Source organism: Mustela nivalis, assembly GCF_964662115.1.
Source record: "Mustela nivalis genome assembly, chromosome: 14".
In the NCBI taxonomy this organism is placed as follows: domain Eukaryota; kingdom Metazoa; phylum Chordata; class Mammalia; order Carnivora; family Mustelidae; genus Mustela; species Mustela nivalis.
The window spans coordinates 66350147-66367023 of NC_139033.1; the positions used below are offsets into that span (position 1 = coordinate 66350147).

Consider the following 16877-nt stretch of genomic DNA (forward strand, 5'->3'; position numbering starts at 1 on the left):
GGGTGCGGAGCCCATGACCGCTCACCCTTGTTGACACTTCCAGGCCCCTCCGGCCTGTCCCGTGCTGCCATTCCTATCAAGATACCCACAGGGATGGGGTGCCAGGCTGAGGAATCCAGAGAGCACTTGCTCCTATGGAAGGGGACAGTCTGGCCATCATTTTCGGGGGCAATGACATATCCATAAAATTAGCCACTCTCAAAAGTCTGGAGGCACAGTCCTCAGAAATCCTGTCTATATTCATTTATTCAACAAATACCAGGTCTACTAAGCACACTGCAGTGTGAGCAATAAGACAATCGACACCCTCAAGGAGGGTTAGGACAAATTACAAAAATAGATTTGTTAAGTGCTAGGACAGGCCTAAGGGTACCACAGGACACGAGCGGCATCTTGGTAGGGCCTTGAGGCAGGGCATTAAGGGGGACTGTGACCGTGGCCTGAGAAAGGGCCCTTGAGGAGAGGTCTGAGTTCCCTTAGTAAGAAGCTCCAATGGGTTGAAGGACAAGAACAGTCTTTCAAGTTCTGCACCAAGTATAAAAACCCCAAAGGCAAGGAGAACGTATTACGGGGCCGGGCATCCTGTTAAGGCCAACATGAGAAGCCACAGGGAAGAAGACGGGTCTGAGAGGAGAAGTGAGGCCAGAGCCCAAGGCCCTGTCTCTGTGCTCATTAATCTAGAAAATCACGAAAGAGGTTTTCAGTAGGAGTCAGAAACCTAGAGTCGCAAAAAACAACAAACACCCAGGGTGCAAGGGCACCTACGTATCTGACTTCGGTCCTGTTTTCCTAACTCAACACTAGTCCCAGCTGAGCGCTTCAGTCAGGAGCCAGCAGAGGCACTGGTGAGAACTGAGGAGGCCGGGAAAGGGGATGAGACGGCCTGGCAGCACCAGTCTTGGGCCCAGGGCTGGGGGTGCTGCTTTCGCCTGGGATTTGGAGATGTATGGAGACTGACTAGACACCACCTTCTCAATAAAATTGGAAAAAAAAAAAACCAATAAAAACAAAATGAAAGTGAAACAAAGATATTTTCAGATAAAAGAAAACTTGAAGCAATAGATCCATACTAGAGAAATAGTAAAGGAAGGGCAAGTTCTCCAAGATGAAACCAAAAAATACCCAGGAAAATTTAGAAGTCTGAGAAAGAATGAAGGCTGGAGTGAGTATCTGGCTCACTGCAAGGTCTTTTTGTTCCTTTTTGTCATTATTTCTTTACAAACTACATGCCTGTTTGCAAACACTGAGAGTTTCTTCTTTCAGGGAAGCATGTTTGAGGGGGGCAGTGAGGGGCAGAATAAAGGGTCCCTTACTTCCTGATGGTTCCTACCTGGGACTGATGCCAGGTTAAGGCCTGGGGTCCTCTGGTGGCCTCCACAGGTTCAGTGTGGGGACAAGTGGATTCTCCAGTGAGCCACTGATGGCAGAGACCACAGATGGGCCCACAGTACCCAGGAAGGCCAAAGACTACATTTCCCAGACCCCTGGAAGCAGCCTGTGTTCCGCGGAGCAGAAGTCCTCACGTGGAAGCTGGAGGCGCGAATAGCATGGACTGGAGCCGGGGGGTCAGAGCTTCCAGTGACTGTGGGGTGGCGACATCTAGCATGTTTCCACAGAGGCAGCCCAGAGCATGGCTCCATGTTTGTCCCCGCTGCACTGCCTCCCACTGGGTCACTCTTGGGTATCTATACTGCTTTCTCTGTCTGTCCTGGACATTCTGTGGACCATCCCAGGTCCACCGCCTCCCCACCAACAGTCAGGGAGGAGACTCTCGTCTCAGCCTATCTGTCCTGCACTCCATCCCTTCGTGCCCAGCAGAGCCACAGCAAGACTCTGAATTCCTAAACTGTAAGAGCAGGAATGGAGGACAGTTATTAGAAGCACCTAGTTTTATCTAACAGATGATTTCTCAAAATGTCGTATGCAAGCAAACTCTGTAAAGCAAATGATATTTCAAGAAGGAAGAGAGCTCATTAAGCAGGCAAGAAAACCATGTTTAAAAAAACAAAACAAAACAAAAAACCCTGTCACCAATCCTTTTGTGAAGTGAAGACATGTTTGGTGCTGATGTAACTACTTAGCACACCTTCTCAAAGAGCAGCATCTTCCAGCACAGTGTAAAGACAGGAGGAAGACGCCTACCAGTCCCTCGATTGCTTCCTGGTGGTTTGTGGGTGACCTGGCCGTGGCTGCGTGGGTACTGAGGAGACCTGAGCAAGCAACACTTCAGGATCCTGAGCCAGCGACGCCCACATGCAGCCAGGCTGGCTGCACCACAGGGACACCTGCATCATGTGACCTCCTCTCTGCTCTATGTAGACCCTATTCTCTAGCCAACAAACCCTCAGGTGAGGGCAATAGTAGATTATTTTCACCCAAGACTCCCCCTAGAGATACCTGCAATTTGCCCTTGGAGGAGCCAGGCCACAGGGTGAACTGGCGGCTTCCAGAAAGTCACCACCCAGCACCAAGGCCCCTGGGTCCCCAGGAGGTGGCCCTCCGAGGGCATATACTGAGCTCCACCAACATCCAGGTACGCGCTAGCCAGCCAGCATCCTACACCAGTCACTGCCAGCAGGATCCGAGCCAGCAGGCGGAACCCAGAGCCTGCGGTCTGTCAGCTCGCCCTCCCTGCTACCTTGGTCATTGCTAAGCTAGTCCCTGCCCCAACCTCGTATCTGCAAACTGACCATCCCAGAATCCAGCGCTTGAGCTTCTGGCGATGATGCAATGAACGAATGTATAAAAGCCCTCAGCATAGTTCTTGGTGTACTGTAAGCATTATTTTATGCTTCAGCATGTGTTCCTACCGTTATCATGTTCACACACATGCAGAACTACCTGGTCGGGGAATCCTAAGGACACAGATTCTTTTTCTCAAGAATCTTCACCTATAAATCAAGGCAGGAAAGAACAGTTTGAAGACTGCAGTACTCACTAAACATCCAGGACAATCTGCTTCAAGCAGGGACTCTAGAAATCACTGTGAAGATTCTACTACTGTCAGCTTGGAAGTGTTAACCTAATGGCATCCAAATGACCCCAAACTCTGCATGTCAACTCTGGGGTGATCCAGCCCTCACCAGGCAACCATGTACCAAACAAAGCTACAAAGTCACCAGACTGTGCTTTAAAAAAAAAAGGAAAAAGTCTCAAATTTTAAAAAACTGAATGGAGACTCATTATTCATATAGGAGCTCTAGAAGCAGCTGATCGTCGGTGGATGGAAAATGTGAAAAGCATGCCTCATTCATAAACTCCTCGTTCGGCCAGACTTAACAGCTTCCACATTAGCAAAATCGACAAGGGTGAGAATGGAGTGTGCAGGATCTCTGGAGAGTCTACTCAAGCCTCCACACGGTACACACTGAGATCTGGGGCAGGCTGAATGATGGGTCTGTGGCCGGGACGTCCCAGGACAGCCTACTTCGGTCTCCACCCCCTACCCTGCCCCCTAGAGCAAACTGCTGCAGTGTGGGTCAGCAGTGGGAGTCCTGCGGGATGGTGCTTTACCCAATTCTCTCAATGCCAGGCCTTACCGAGAATCCCCACCCCAACCCCAAGAAGTTCACAAGGGGCCAGGCCATCTATATCCTCCTAAGTCACCGGGGAGGCTGGATTATGCCCCTCCCCTTCTCCAAGGGGAGGGGCATATTCACACTTCTTCATCTTGATAAAGAGCTTTGGTCTCTGGGGAGCACTCCCGGATCCCTTGGTCCCAATTCCCTGAGCACCTTCCTCTGTGCTCCAGCTGCTCACTGCTGAGGACTCATTTCATTGTTGGTTCTCAGGTCTGATGGTCTCCTGCCCTCACACGGTAACGGGCTAAGGGACATCTTGTTCACCACTGTGTCCTTACTGCTTAGAACACTGCCTGGCACATAGTAGGTCCGATAGGTTCTATGGAGTGAATGCGTGAATCCTGCTGTGCAGCAGCAGTACCCGGATTCCTATCTGGGAGGCAGGCCGGGGTGGCAATATACTTGGAAGGGGATGAGACTCACAGAGCAAACTCTTAGCTTTTACTGCCAAAAGTAGATTCCCTATAAATGTGGGTGCTGATAAAGATCTGGGGGGAGTTAAAGCACTCCATAACACCTCTTTGGGGGTCCCCAGTTGTGCTAGATTGGTTGTTTCCATGTCTGGCTTCTGGCTCGATCATAAGCTTCTAGAGTGTGAGTCTTACTCATCCCTATACCCTCCCAGCCTCCGTCAAAGCCTGTACCCACCCACAGGGGCAGAAGAAATGAATGAGTGAGTATATGAATAAATAGTAAAACCTCTCCTGAGACTGGCCGGTCTGCCTTGGTCAATGGATGCCTGGAGGCAAAGTGTGTGCCCATTTCAGTTTAAAACCAAGAACAAAGCTTCGGGGTCAGGGTGGGAGGCAGGTCCAGCCAAGATGTGAGAGCCAGACTTGGGAAGCTCCAGCACAGCATGAGAAGCCAGAAAACAGAGCCGGAAAGAGATAAGGCCATCCTGATAGATGCTTTGTAAAAGAGGTTCAAGTACACACTGGATGAACTTCTGAGTTTCCTGTTTTTAAAACTTCCTTATGATGAAGTTGGAGTTGGACATCATCCCTTTCAGCAGGGGGTTTTTGCTTGTCTGGAATAATCAGGCACCTGTGGCTCAGTACATGTGTGTGAGCACAGCAGAAAAATGGCGACCAGTAACCACAAAGTCAGTGGGTTAAGGTGGCTGGAGTACTGGGTTCTGGAGGGGCTGGTTCTGCTGGGCGTCCACCCCTGAGCCCGAGGGGCCCCAACTATGAAGCAGGGAGGCCAGGCCACATCATCTCTGAAATCCTTTCCAGCCCTGCAATTCTAAGATTTGAGTCTCAGTCACACTGAGAACTCCAGCAGAAGGTACTAGTTTGTACAGGCATGAGCTAAAGTGCCGTAAAATACAGATGTATAGAATTTACTGGTATAAATACTTCTGTTATTTGAGCATAGTGATTTCAAACAATTAGTGAAAATAATCCTAATTTTAAGTGGCAGTTCATTCTAGGATGTCTGCTCATCAAAAAATTTACAAAGCACAACTGCTTCTTCGTCTCACTGCTAAATTACAATATTTTGAGCTGTGTTCATACTTCCTTGTGTGAGTTCTTAAGCAGAATATGCTACAGAAACAGGTATGTTCTTTTGTCTGTCAAGCATTACAACGGACCCAGTGTTTTTTTGTTAAAGAAAGTTAACTTTACTGCACATTGGTTTCCTCATTTATAAAGTAGGAAGGAGTAGAGTTTATTCATGTCAAAGATGGAAGAGGTTATGCCCTGTGAGCCCCCAAATGCACTCTGCTACTTCCTCTGGGGCCACCAGCTGCACAGCTGAGCAAGATGGCCACCCGGTGACATCTCCCTGGTTAACACACAGGGCCCTCCCAGCAGGAGTCAAGGCGACCCAGGTAGTGACAGATGCCCCTCTCCCCCAGTGTCAAAGATGAGGAGGGCCACGTATTTCTAATAAGGATATCAAACACAGATAGTAGGGATGATCTCTTCCTGGACAGTTTAAGTTAAACTGTGTTCCCACGAGCTCTGTATAAAATGCAGGGAGGGATCTTCAAAGCTAACAACACTGGTAGTAACTTGTGAAACCCATCCTACAGAGGAACAAGCAGAGGCTTGCAGAGGCAAGTGATTTGCCCAAGCAGAAAATGACAAGTCTCCCAAGTTCTCCTCACTGATTCCCACGTTGTATTTACTTAAGAAATTTGGGGTCCTTGACGAGTTGGCCCCATGTACCTCTGTCAGGAGCTGTGCTGGACCGTGCATAGTCAGTTGCCCTAGGAGTCTGACTTCACCTCCATGAGGCAGTTATTATCAAAGCTCCATTTCACAGACGGCATTCTGTGAATATGGAACTTACTTTGCTTGCTGGACAGAGTGAGTCACGGGAAGTCCCAGGGCTGGACGGACTTGGGCTCAAATTCCCATTCTGGCCCAAAGCGATGTTTGATACCGTAACTCTTAAGGATCAGTGGTCCTATCTATAAAATGCGGATAAGTACTTAGGTACCAAGGTGAGGGGGCCTCAGAACTTGGAAAGAAAAGCACCATTCCAGTATGAAACAAACACGAACAGTTCTAAGATGAAAGCACAGAGAAGTCAGATTACGTTCAAGAAACCAGATGGGTTCTCAGTCAGAAAGACTTGGCAGTCCCCTGACTGAACATTAACTGAAAGTCTTAATTGAAAGTAGTAATTAATCATATGGGAAATTTTAACATGTTTCCGCCTCGTCGTAAATTTTAACATGTTTCCCCCTCGTCGTTTTAAGTTTCAGGAGACAGGAACCAGGCCCATCTTTTAGTCTTTACCCCTGCACCTAGTCACATAGGAAGCACTCAATACATGAGAAAATGGACCATGGCCGGAGGACGAATCTATCAGTCAGAAAGGTTAGCAGGGGAAGCCCAGAAAAATACAAAAATAAAGCCAAGGCCACAGTGGCCATCCACGCTGGCCATGAGAGGACAAACTTGCACCAGTCAGCACCAGAGGCCACACTGCCCTCCACAGAGGCCCACAGGGCAGTGGTCACGAGTGGGTAGTGTGCCGTTGGCAGTGGTCACGAGTGGGTAGTGTGCCGTTGTCACAATGTCCAGGGGGCAATTCTAGCATTTCACCTGTAGTGTGGAGTCAACATGCCGCACGATTCCTGGCATCCTACGCGGTGAGCTGTCCTACCCTAAACACCGGCAGCTCCCTGGCGACAAACACCAGATACAGTGACATGTGAGGGGCAAGGTTGTGAAGACTCAGAGGAACCAGCACAGAGTTTGGCACAGGGAGTGAAGGGGAGGCTCTGCAAGGACAGAGCCTCACTTACCTACTTCTCTTCAGAGCAAAAGGAAAGGCTTGTTGAGCTAGAGAAGCAAGCATTCTTTTGGCCTGCAGCGAATCACATAGGTCTGTTCCTGTACATTTTGCTTTGGTATTTGCTCCAGCCTGCTGGTCAGTCTCCAGCCCAAAGCCCAAGATGCAAAGAGGCAGGACGTTCACATGGTTTTTCTGATTTTTTTCTTCACCTACCTTTCTCCAAAAGCCGACACGGCCCCGAGCAATGGGGTGGGTCCCCGGATTGCTCTTGCTTTACAGCATTGTAAGAGGGGACAAAATGCACATTTGTAAACAGCAGGCAAGACGGCGAGGACAGACAGAAACACACACACACACTCTCTCTCTCTCTCTCTCTCTCTCTCTCTCTCTCACAATAACAAGAAAGCTTTCTGGCTGAAAAGAAAGCAGAACTTTCTTCCCAGTTTATAAGTACTCAGTTTGCAGTGTTAGAGCCAGGCAAGTTCTTGGAAACGGAAGGGCAGCCACATTATGCACATGGTGTCACAACTTTTCACCCAGAGAACTAGAAAGCAAGCATGCATATACATACCCAACTTGGGCACTGTCACGATAGGGCAGCACTGAAAATATACTACAGAAGGATCTTCTGCCACTGATAAGGACTATTCTAAAAAATAAACAACAAAAAAAGAACAAACAACAAACAACAAACTAAATGCAAGGACTCTTAAATTAAAAAAAAAAGAAAAGAAACAACTGTAGCAATTAAGCATTCATGGAATTCACAGCAATATTTGCACACTCCCGCCGCCTCCTCTGACAGATGGTATTCTGTGCTCCTTGCAAAATGCAACCTCGGCGCAGCCAAAGCACGCTGCCTCTCCTTACCCAGAGGTTAGCATGCGAGACGCCGGCTCGGGTCTCTAAGGAGTACACATGAGTCCTCCCGAGCAGGAGCTGTTGGCTGTGGGTTGCACAGCAAGATGGAGCAGACAGAGCCATGAGTCTGGGGTGCCTAATGCTGCCAACAGTCATGCCACACCGAAACCATCCATGTCTCCTCTGCAGTGAACAATGCAAAAGCCATAGTGCCAGAAACCGTGAGCAAGAGACGCTCAGATGCCATTGTGATCGCTGGGGTTTTTTTTATATGCTGGCAGCACGTTAGGTTCTGAGAATAAATTAAGGGAACAATTACATAATCAGTCTTAGCCTCCATTCCTGCTATAAAGATACGACTGGAAACAGTTCTGTGTGATGCTCTTATGCAATCAAAGGCCACTTAGGAAAACATTAAAAAAAAACTCTCTCAAGTACTTATCCTGGCATATGAAAATAACTTTTGCCAAAGAGAACTGCTGCTTAAAAAAAAAAAAAAAGAAAGTGGAGAAGATTAAAAACCTAACATTCTTTAACACAGTAGAAACACACATCAGATATGAAATTTACTCTTATAATCTTTTTCTAAAATAATCATGATGAAAAATCAAAAGGGGAAAAAAACCCCAATACTACTAACTGCATCAAGGTTGGGAGACTATGACCTTATTTTTACAACTACGATATTACACTGTCGACCTGCCCAGGATAAAGTCGGGTTCCCTGGCATGGCCAAGCAGGCCCTGTGTCTTCTGGCTCTTTCTCCTTCTCTGGTCTCAGCAAACACGACCCCACACCCCCCAACTTTATCATCCATCTATGTTAAAGGGACTTGCTGTCCCCCACCTTGAAAAGACCCTGCTGTTGCATGCCCATCCTTTGCCTGCCGTGTCCAACTTAGTATGCTCAGAGTATTAACTATTACTCTTCCAAACCCAGCTCAGAAGTCATGGCCCTAGGAAGGATTTCCTCCCCCTTCACCGAGTTCCTCATTTCCTTGTTGGGGAGGACATCAATCACAAAGGGCTGCTCGCTGCTGCCTCCCTGCCCTTCCAGAGGGTGAGTCCCAGGGTGGGGCCCACGGCAGCTCCTCCATAAACAGGGCCATGCTGGGCTTCACAGCAGCACCCCAGTCCCCGTCCCTGGGAAGGCAGGACCAGGGCTACCCATTCATCCCACACTGACCCATGTCGCCAGTGTTAACAGGACTGAAGCCACAGTCCCAGGCTCAAATATCAGCTGTGTCGTCTTTGTACGACCTCGTACCTCTTACTAACTCTTCTGAGCCTCAGTTTCCACAACTAAAATGATAGGATAAAATTACTAACTAGCCCACAGGAATGCTGTAAAGAATAAGTCAGTCTGTACTGGGAAAGCCCTCGGAACAATGCCTGGCAAACAATGACACTCAATAAATATTAACTAGTTTTACTGGGAACCGCCTTCTTCCCTGGTAAAACTGAGGGAAGTTTTACCAGCAGAGCACCTGGATTCTGAACCTCTTCAGACCTCTGTGCTAAAATATACATTCCTGCTAAGATGTCAGAGGTGTGCCCAAGGGCAGCTGAGGTATGACACGTGACTACAAGTGTGTAACCCACACACAGAGCTGTCTCTCCTCTCTAGGAGAGACTTTTCATCAGGTACCACAGACCCTAACCTTGTCACTGCCGCAAGAACAAGAATGCCCTAAGCAGAGTTACCACCAAGGCTTCCAGGGCCAACATCTAAATAAATCATGAGCACACCACCTTGCTAAACATCAGTCAGCCTCCTCGGGCTCTCACACACAGTGACCAGTGGCAGATTCTCACTATAATGCCTCTGTATGTTTACTTACACAGATATAATAATAGTTAGTACTTATTAAGTACCCATTAGATGCCCAATTCTAGATGCTTCATCTGATGAAAGTAAGTTAAGTGACATGCCAAAGGGGACACACTATCAGGTGAGACCAGTTGGGGATCTGAAGCCATGCCCTTCTCTACCTTGTGCCCTGATGCTTTGCCCTTCACTGAGACTTACTAGAAGAGTCTGCCCCTGTGGGTTTGACTGGACTTTGGACACCAAGAAGTCAACCTTCACCACATTTTCTAGGGTGGCTTTCCAGCCTTGCCTGTAGGTGACCAGGCTGGGAATGGGTGGGGCCACAGGGTGACCCATCACAGCCACCCTGACTTCAGAGCTGCCTGGTGCCTCCTTCTCCTGCTCTGCTCAGCTGGAGTGCCTTCCTAGGTGGAAGGATAGGACTCTCCAAACAACCCCCACCAGCCCCTGAAATCCACCCAGGAGGAAAGTCTAGAACTACTCATTCCTTGAGGCGCTCGGTATCCACATCTCCTGCAAGAGAGGAAGGAATGGATTGAACAGCCTCAGCTGGCTTAGTGTTAGCGCATTTCCTTCATTACTTAGTGTTAATGGGTGCTTCCTTCCCACACACTGAATTTGTTGGGACATTTCTAATAGAACAAGGAAACGAGAGAACATAAATGCATGTGAAATTAAGTATTCTTTCCAAAGTTCTAACCACAACGTGCCTATTAGCAAATGGGCTGCACTGTTTTCTAAATGAGTACTCATCTGTGTGGTCCTCACCATTTAGGTGTCGAGAAGAGGCTGACAGCCTGAGTCTCATTCAGAAAAATGTGTTATTCTATTGCACAGGTCAAGTTTAGGAACTACGAATATGGAATGTTTCCCAACAGTCCTGTTAGGCAGGTTCTTTTCCGGCTGGCCATTCTCAAGCAGCTGGAAAGGGAAGGAGGTTAAGTAAAAGCATAGCATCCTTGGGTACTTCCCCTCCATTTTTTGGTGGAACCACCCTGCAATTCCAACATCATGCAGGGTTCAGAGGAGGAATCCAGAACAGAGACCTGACAGCAGCTCCACACAAGTCTGTGGCTGTTGAAGCCCTGGGGAGCTGGAAATGGCCAACAGAACTCCCAAGAATGCATCCAACATGTTGCCTAAAGTAGCTCTGGCTTCAGGCTTTAGCTAGAGCAGGCAAATTCAGCAAGTGGCAAGTTCTTGTCTTCTATCTCCTCCACGAGCAACTTGGAGCGGTGTGAACCTAAAGAAAGGTCCATTGTGACCAACTGCTGTGTCCCAAACCTGGAGGATTCCTGTGAATTTGCAGCTTTCTTCTTTGTAAGTGTTGGGGAAATATCCATCGTCACAATGATGCCCAAGGAAATCAGATTTGTTCACCTTCTTCAACTGCTTCTGGATTTGTGAGAGAATTAAATCAGATGGTAGTTGTCAAGAATGACACAAGACAGCCACATTCCATTTCCAGGGGACTTCAGAAACTGGCTACCTTCACGTGTTGGCCTCCAACCACTGTAGTTATTTCTTGTATGCCCACATTGCACGCAGAAAGCCCACAGGGTTTTCCCTTCTGTGCCATTCAACACCGAGTCAAGGTGACCAGAAAACATTATACAAAAGACTCTAACTTCAAAATAGGAATTAACTCCAGAGAGACAGGTCTTTAAGAAATTAAAGATCACATTTCCATACAAACATCTGCCAGAGAAGGAAAAAAACAACAAAACAAAGGAAAAAGCTCCAAGGGCGGCAGCCCGCAAGGGCAGAACTGCTTCAAGATACACAGTGTTTTCCAAACCTCTCCAGGAGGCATGAAGAGCACCATGTTTCTCCTTCATGTGGCTTCAGCTTCTTGCTTAGAAAAGTGTTTCTGGTATGCAGCAGCGAGGGCTTCAGGCCACAAAGCTTCCAAAGGCACACACCGCCAGTGAGATATTGGAGTATTCCAAATAGCCTGGAGATGCTCAAGGGCCCCATGGTTGACAGAGTATCACAGACCCATCATTAAATCCACTCTCAACCCCTTAGCCCAGAGCTAGGGAAGATCTCATGCCATTCTGGACCCTCAAGCGTTCCCTCAATTGCTGAAAGCTGGCTTTCTGTTCTATTTCCAGAGCCCTGGGGCATCTCTATTAGCTGTGAGAAAGTTCAATCTCTCCCAGGTGGAATATTCCATGAGAGCAGAAATACGATCTTAAGGACATAAAAACAAGCTACCAAGATCTGAAGTTAGAGCAAAGAAAATCACATTCGCAACAACGGTGGGTAAGCACGAACACAGCCCAGGGGTGTCCCTGACCCAGGAGTCTATGTTAGGCATTGGGTGCACATGTACACTGCATTTCCCAATTCTGTAGTCCATTCCCTACATGACCAGGAAGAAAAGCAAAGCACACTTTCAAATGCTGGTGTCAGGGGTTGAATCGTGTCCCCCCCTGCCCAAAAGGCATGAAGTCCACGGCACCTGCAGATGTGGCCAGAAACATGGTCTTCACAAATGCAATCATGTTGGGATGCATTCATACTGAATCAGGGTGGGCCTCAACCCAGTGGCTGGATTTCATAAAGACAGACATTTGCAGACACCCACATACACAGAGAGGAAAAGCCGTGTGACAATGGAGGCGTACACTGGACTGGCACAGCCTAGAGTCCAAGCCACCAGGGACTGCCAGCCCCCCTCAGAAGCTGGATTAGGTGACAGATGATCCTTTTCTAGAGCCCTCAAGAGGCACAAGGCCCCGCTGCCACCATGACTGCTGACTTTCGGCCTCTGGAGCTGCAAGAGCACGCACTTGTGCGGTTTTTGGCCCCCTCTTCCGTAACGATTTGTAGGGCAGCCCTGGACAGTGCATCCGCCCAGCATCCGTCACTTTGTTCCCATGGCTGCATAGCGCTTCATGCCTCCCGCTCGGCAGGTCAGCCATGCACTCATGAACGGGGGCGGGTGCATGCAGAAAGTAAAGCTGTTGAGACTGACGCCAGAAAACTAACGAGTATTATGAAATCTCAGGACCAGAGCCTGCCAGGCGCTTTCTCTTCCCAGCCCCCATCCCTCCCCCAACTGCTTCCTCATCCCACAGTCAGGGAGGGGAGGGGGCGGGGGGGGGGTTGGGGGTTGAGGTGGTTGGGTGGTGGTGTCTCGACACCCCCCTCCCTCACTTTCTGAAGGGCTGGCAATTACATAGCAGATGAATGAAAATTAAAATCAAGATGTTCTTGTTTCCTCTATTTAAACTCTTATTAGCCGTGGGGGTGGGGGATGCTCTTCCTCCTTAGGAACACTCACTCCTGCATGTGCTACAGTGGGGAGGAGGGCAAGGCCAGACAACCTGTGGCTATTCCAAGGCCACTCTTCACAGGGAGCTCTGTCCCCTGCATCCTGGAGTGGGATGAAGACAATCTCCCAATTCTGGGAGTGGAAAGAAGGAAGGGGACTGTGGAGAAGAGGGACCAGAAGCCTGAGCAAGAGGCAGGGCTGAGGCCAGTGGCAGGTGCTTGGAATCTGGGCTGGGCCCTAGTGGAGGAGTGGAATTCCAACGGCTGAGAACAAGGAACACAGAGCCCAGGATGAAGGGAAACATGACCATGGCAGATGTGGCAGGCTCTCAGGCAGTCAGAGTAAGGGCAAATGGGGGCCACAGAGCTGGCCTGAGTTAGGTGGTAGAAAGTACCGGAAGGTCCAGGCTAAATAGCCACCATACAAGATGGTGGTCTTATCCTCAGTGGCTGTGTTTGTCTACTAATCCTGAGTGCTCACACCACCCACATCCTCACAGCCACCCATGACTGCCGACACCACCACCACAGCACAAGCCTTCAGCACTGGCTTACGGGGGCACAGCTTATCCTACAGCGTAGGGAGTGGTGGAAGACCCCTGAGAAACAGCTGTGTGCGATCTGCCCCTCCTCCCTCCCAACAAACACTTGCCTAGCACTTACTCTATGCCAGACCCTGGGGATCTGATGAGGGATGACAAAGATGGGAGCTCCACCCTCACAAAACTTGTGGTGGTGGGAGTGGCCTGATTGGGAAAGAGATTGCTCTCCAAGGGACAGCTAACCTGGCCTGAGGGAGGCAAGGTGGGCTTCCTGGAGGAAGTGACACCTAAGTCAAGCCCTGAGGAATAAGGGGCAAGAAGACACACTGGCGGAGGGACTGCATGAGTCCAGACTGAGAGGAGAAAGAGCAGAAGGCCTACTGGAGGAGCTGAGTATGCCAGAAAACTCTGCTGGCCTCATGTGCCTGACCCACCAGGGTCTCCACATCCCTCTGTGAGTCACTTTGACCAACTGTCTCGCTCACAGCTCAGCCTTAGAGGCTGTTCTCTAGAATAGCCACACTGAACTGTGCACTTACTAGGATCCAGTTTTGTACCTCCCCAACCTGTTTCAGTTAGTTATGTACCTCCCCAGGTAGAGGGGTATGAGTAGCCAGTTACACTGGCTGCTCATACTTGTTCGATAATGACTGCACAGACCAGTGAAATGTGAAGGAAAAACAGGAGCAATGCTACAAAAAACACCAAATGCTTAGAAAGTATTCAATTAAGTCACTAAAAAGGGGGGTGGGGTGGGATGCTAGAATATTGGGAAAACACTGTGAAAATCCAACAGGATTCTGCACTTGAATTCTTGAGTCACTTTAAAAACGTACAATCTGAGGACGCCTGGCTGGCTCAGTCAGTAGAGAATGTTACTCTTTATCTCGGGATGATGAGTTCAAGCCCCACATTGGGTGTCAAGATTACTTTAAAAAAAAAAAAAAAAAATCTTAGGGGTTCTTGACTGGCTCAGTCAGAAGAACATAGGACTCTTGATCTCCAGGTCATGAATTCAAGCCCCACGTTGTGAGTACAGAGATTATTTAAAAATAAAATCTTTTAAAAATACGTAAAATAAAAATCTTTTTAAAAAATATAAAAGTACGTGGGGCGCCTGGGTGGCTCAGTGGGTTAAAGCCTCTGCCTTCGGCTCAGGTCATGATCCCAGGGTCCTGGGATCGAGCCCCACATCGGACTCTCTGCTCAGCAGAGAGCCTGCTTCCTCCTCTCTCTCTCTGCCTGCCTCTCTGTGATCTGTCTCTCAAATAAATAAATAAATCTTAAAAAAAAAAATTTAAAAGTAAGTGAAATCTTAAACAATAAATAAAATAAAGAAGCCCAGTCAGGACATGGCAGCAATAGGTGGGAACAATGATGGGTGGTTTTGATGCCAGAGACGGAGTCTGATCAGCAGGTCCAGATGCAAAGAAGAGGCTTGGCATCAAAACGTGGATGGATGACCACTGACAGGCCTAAAGGTGAAGCACAGTGTTTAAGCAACACACGTGGTTTCTGCGGAGAGCTCTTCCACAGTTCACGAAACTCCCCTTCTAAGCACACACTGCCCGTCAGTAATCGTGCAAAGCTGACGGGGTCTCAGCAGCACAAGAGCAGCAGAGCTGGGAAGGCCACAGGCGCGGTCCTAAAAGGCCTCCAAAGCTGTGGACGGAGGGAGTCTTGGGGCTCAGGGAGCCCGGGAATGGTTAAGACGGTGAATGGTGACAGTGACAGCGACCAAAGCTGTGGCCAGACGAGCTCCCCAAGACAGGACAGGCATTGGAGCTCCTGGCAGTCCTGTGAGCAAGAAAGGGAGGAGGTCTTGGAGGGCTGGCTGCCATGACAAGTGACCACCTGCACATGCTGACACACAGGACTGCTCATCTCTTGGTCTGGGAGCCCAAGTCTAAGCCCACGGTGTCCACAGGCCATGCTCCCTCTGATGAAGGCGCTAAGGAAGGTCTGCTCCAGGCCTCCCTCCCAGCTTCCAGTAGCGCCTTGGCAGGCATCAACGTAACACCAGCCTTTAGCCATGTGGCATTCTCCCTGCGTGCAGATCTGTGCAAACTACTCCCCCCCTTTTTAAAAAGATTTTATTTATTTATTTGACAGACAAAGAGATCACAAATAGGCAGAGAGGCAGGCAAGAGAGAGAGGAGGAAGCAGGCTCCCTGCAGAGCAGAGAGCCCAATGCGGGGCTCGATCCCAGGACCCTGGGATCATGACCCAAGCTGAAAGCAGAGGCTTTAACCCACTGAGCCACCCAGATGCCCCAAACTTCCCCCTTTTAACAAGGACACCCGGCAGATTAGATTAGGGGCCTGCCTGGCTTCAGTACAATCTCAACTAATTACATCTGCAATGACTCTGTAGCCAAAGAACTCATTCTGAAGTACTAGGCTTGGGACTCAGCAAAAGAATCTGGGGGGCAGGGGGTACACAAACCAGCCAAAAGCAGGGAAGGAGGAGGAAAACAAGCTGAGCATGAGGTCAGAAGTCTCACCTTGAGCCATGGAGCTCTCCACTACCTGTTCTCGTGTGCCCCAGGCCAGGACTGGTCACTGTGTCCTAAGCCCTGGCCCATTGGCCCCAACCCACGTGCATGACGGTTTTCTCCTCTGACTGCTGTATTCCACTGGTGGGACCATGACCTGGTCTCCCCCAGGCTCCTAGGCCCTCTCATCATGCAGAGAACTGAAGCAGAACCACCAAGAGAAGGTTCTAACTCCCAAGCCCTACCTCTATGACACATTTTATTTCCTGTAAATCAAACTGGTTGAAAAGCAGCAACCAGTGCTTGCATACTTCGAATACATCTGTACACCTGAAGCACTGAAAATCATTTCTCTCTACAGCAAGGTGCGGAGTCCCAGGATAACCTCCATGCTTCTTCAAAAGGCGATAAAATCTGGCCTGAGGGTGTTGGCCCCGAGGTACTAGCATCCCCACTGGATGGTCGACGTGCCCAGCTGCTCCCTTCCTTCTGCTGCTCACAGCACTAGGGAAGGTTCGAAGGAAAGCCAATGGCTCAGCACGGAGGGCATTCTGGGGGCCATTTGGGGTCGGGAGTCTGAGTGAGGCCTGGGGATGGCTGAAGGCTTCTTCAGTCTGTCTACTCACAGCCCCCCACGCCTGAGGTTTCGCTGACGCCTGGTTGCAGACATAGATGGATACAAACAAAGATGCTTCCCAGCCAGCCCATGCTACTGGGGTATGGGGGTCCTGGTCTTTTAACAAGGAAAAGTTCCTCGATGGGAAAAGCATGCTTGGGAGGGTTAGATGTTGCACAGAGCCTCACAGAAGATGCTCAACATCTATCAAATCAGGTACATTTATTTCAGAAGAGACAAGGCAATGACATTTTTTTTTTTCTTCTGAGAAGGTTGGTCCAGAAATTAGCTAGCAGCTTTATTTATTTATTTTTTTGAGATGTGCCATTTCCTCCAACTCATTTTTTCAAACTAAACTAGGCTGACAGATTGGGACTGATGAGATCACAGGCAAGGTCTTAATTTAGTTATTACCCGTCCCC

At 49.0% G+C, this 16877-nt stretch overlaps 1 protein-coding gene across 3 annotated transcripts in view; it reads right to left on the reverse strand.

Moving 5' to 3' along the window:
* CABLES1 (Cdk5 and Abl enzyme substrate 1) overlaps positions 1-16877 on the reverse strand; it is a 109356-nt gene that overhangs the window by 33066 nt on the left and 59413 nt on the right. For 2 of the 3 annotated variants that reach the window (XM_082698759.1, XM_082698761.1), the window contains one exon: positions 7405-7482. The exons of the other annotated variant lie outside the window; for it this stretch is intronic. In XM_082698759.1, the coding sequence (XP_082554885.1) occupies positions 7405-7482 (78 nt within the window). The remainder of the gene's footprint in view (positions 1-7404; positions 7483-16877) is intronic. 3 annotated transcript variants of the gene reach the window in all.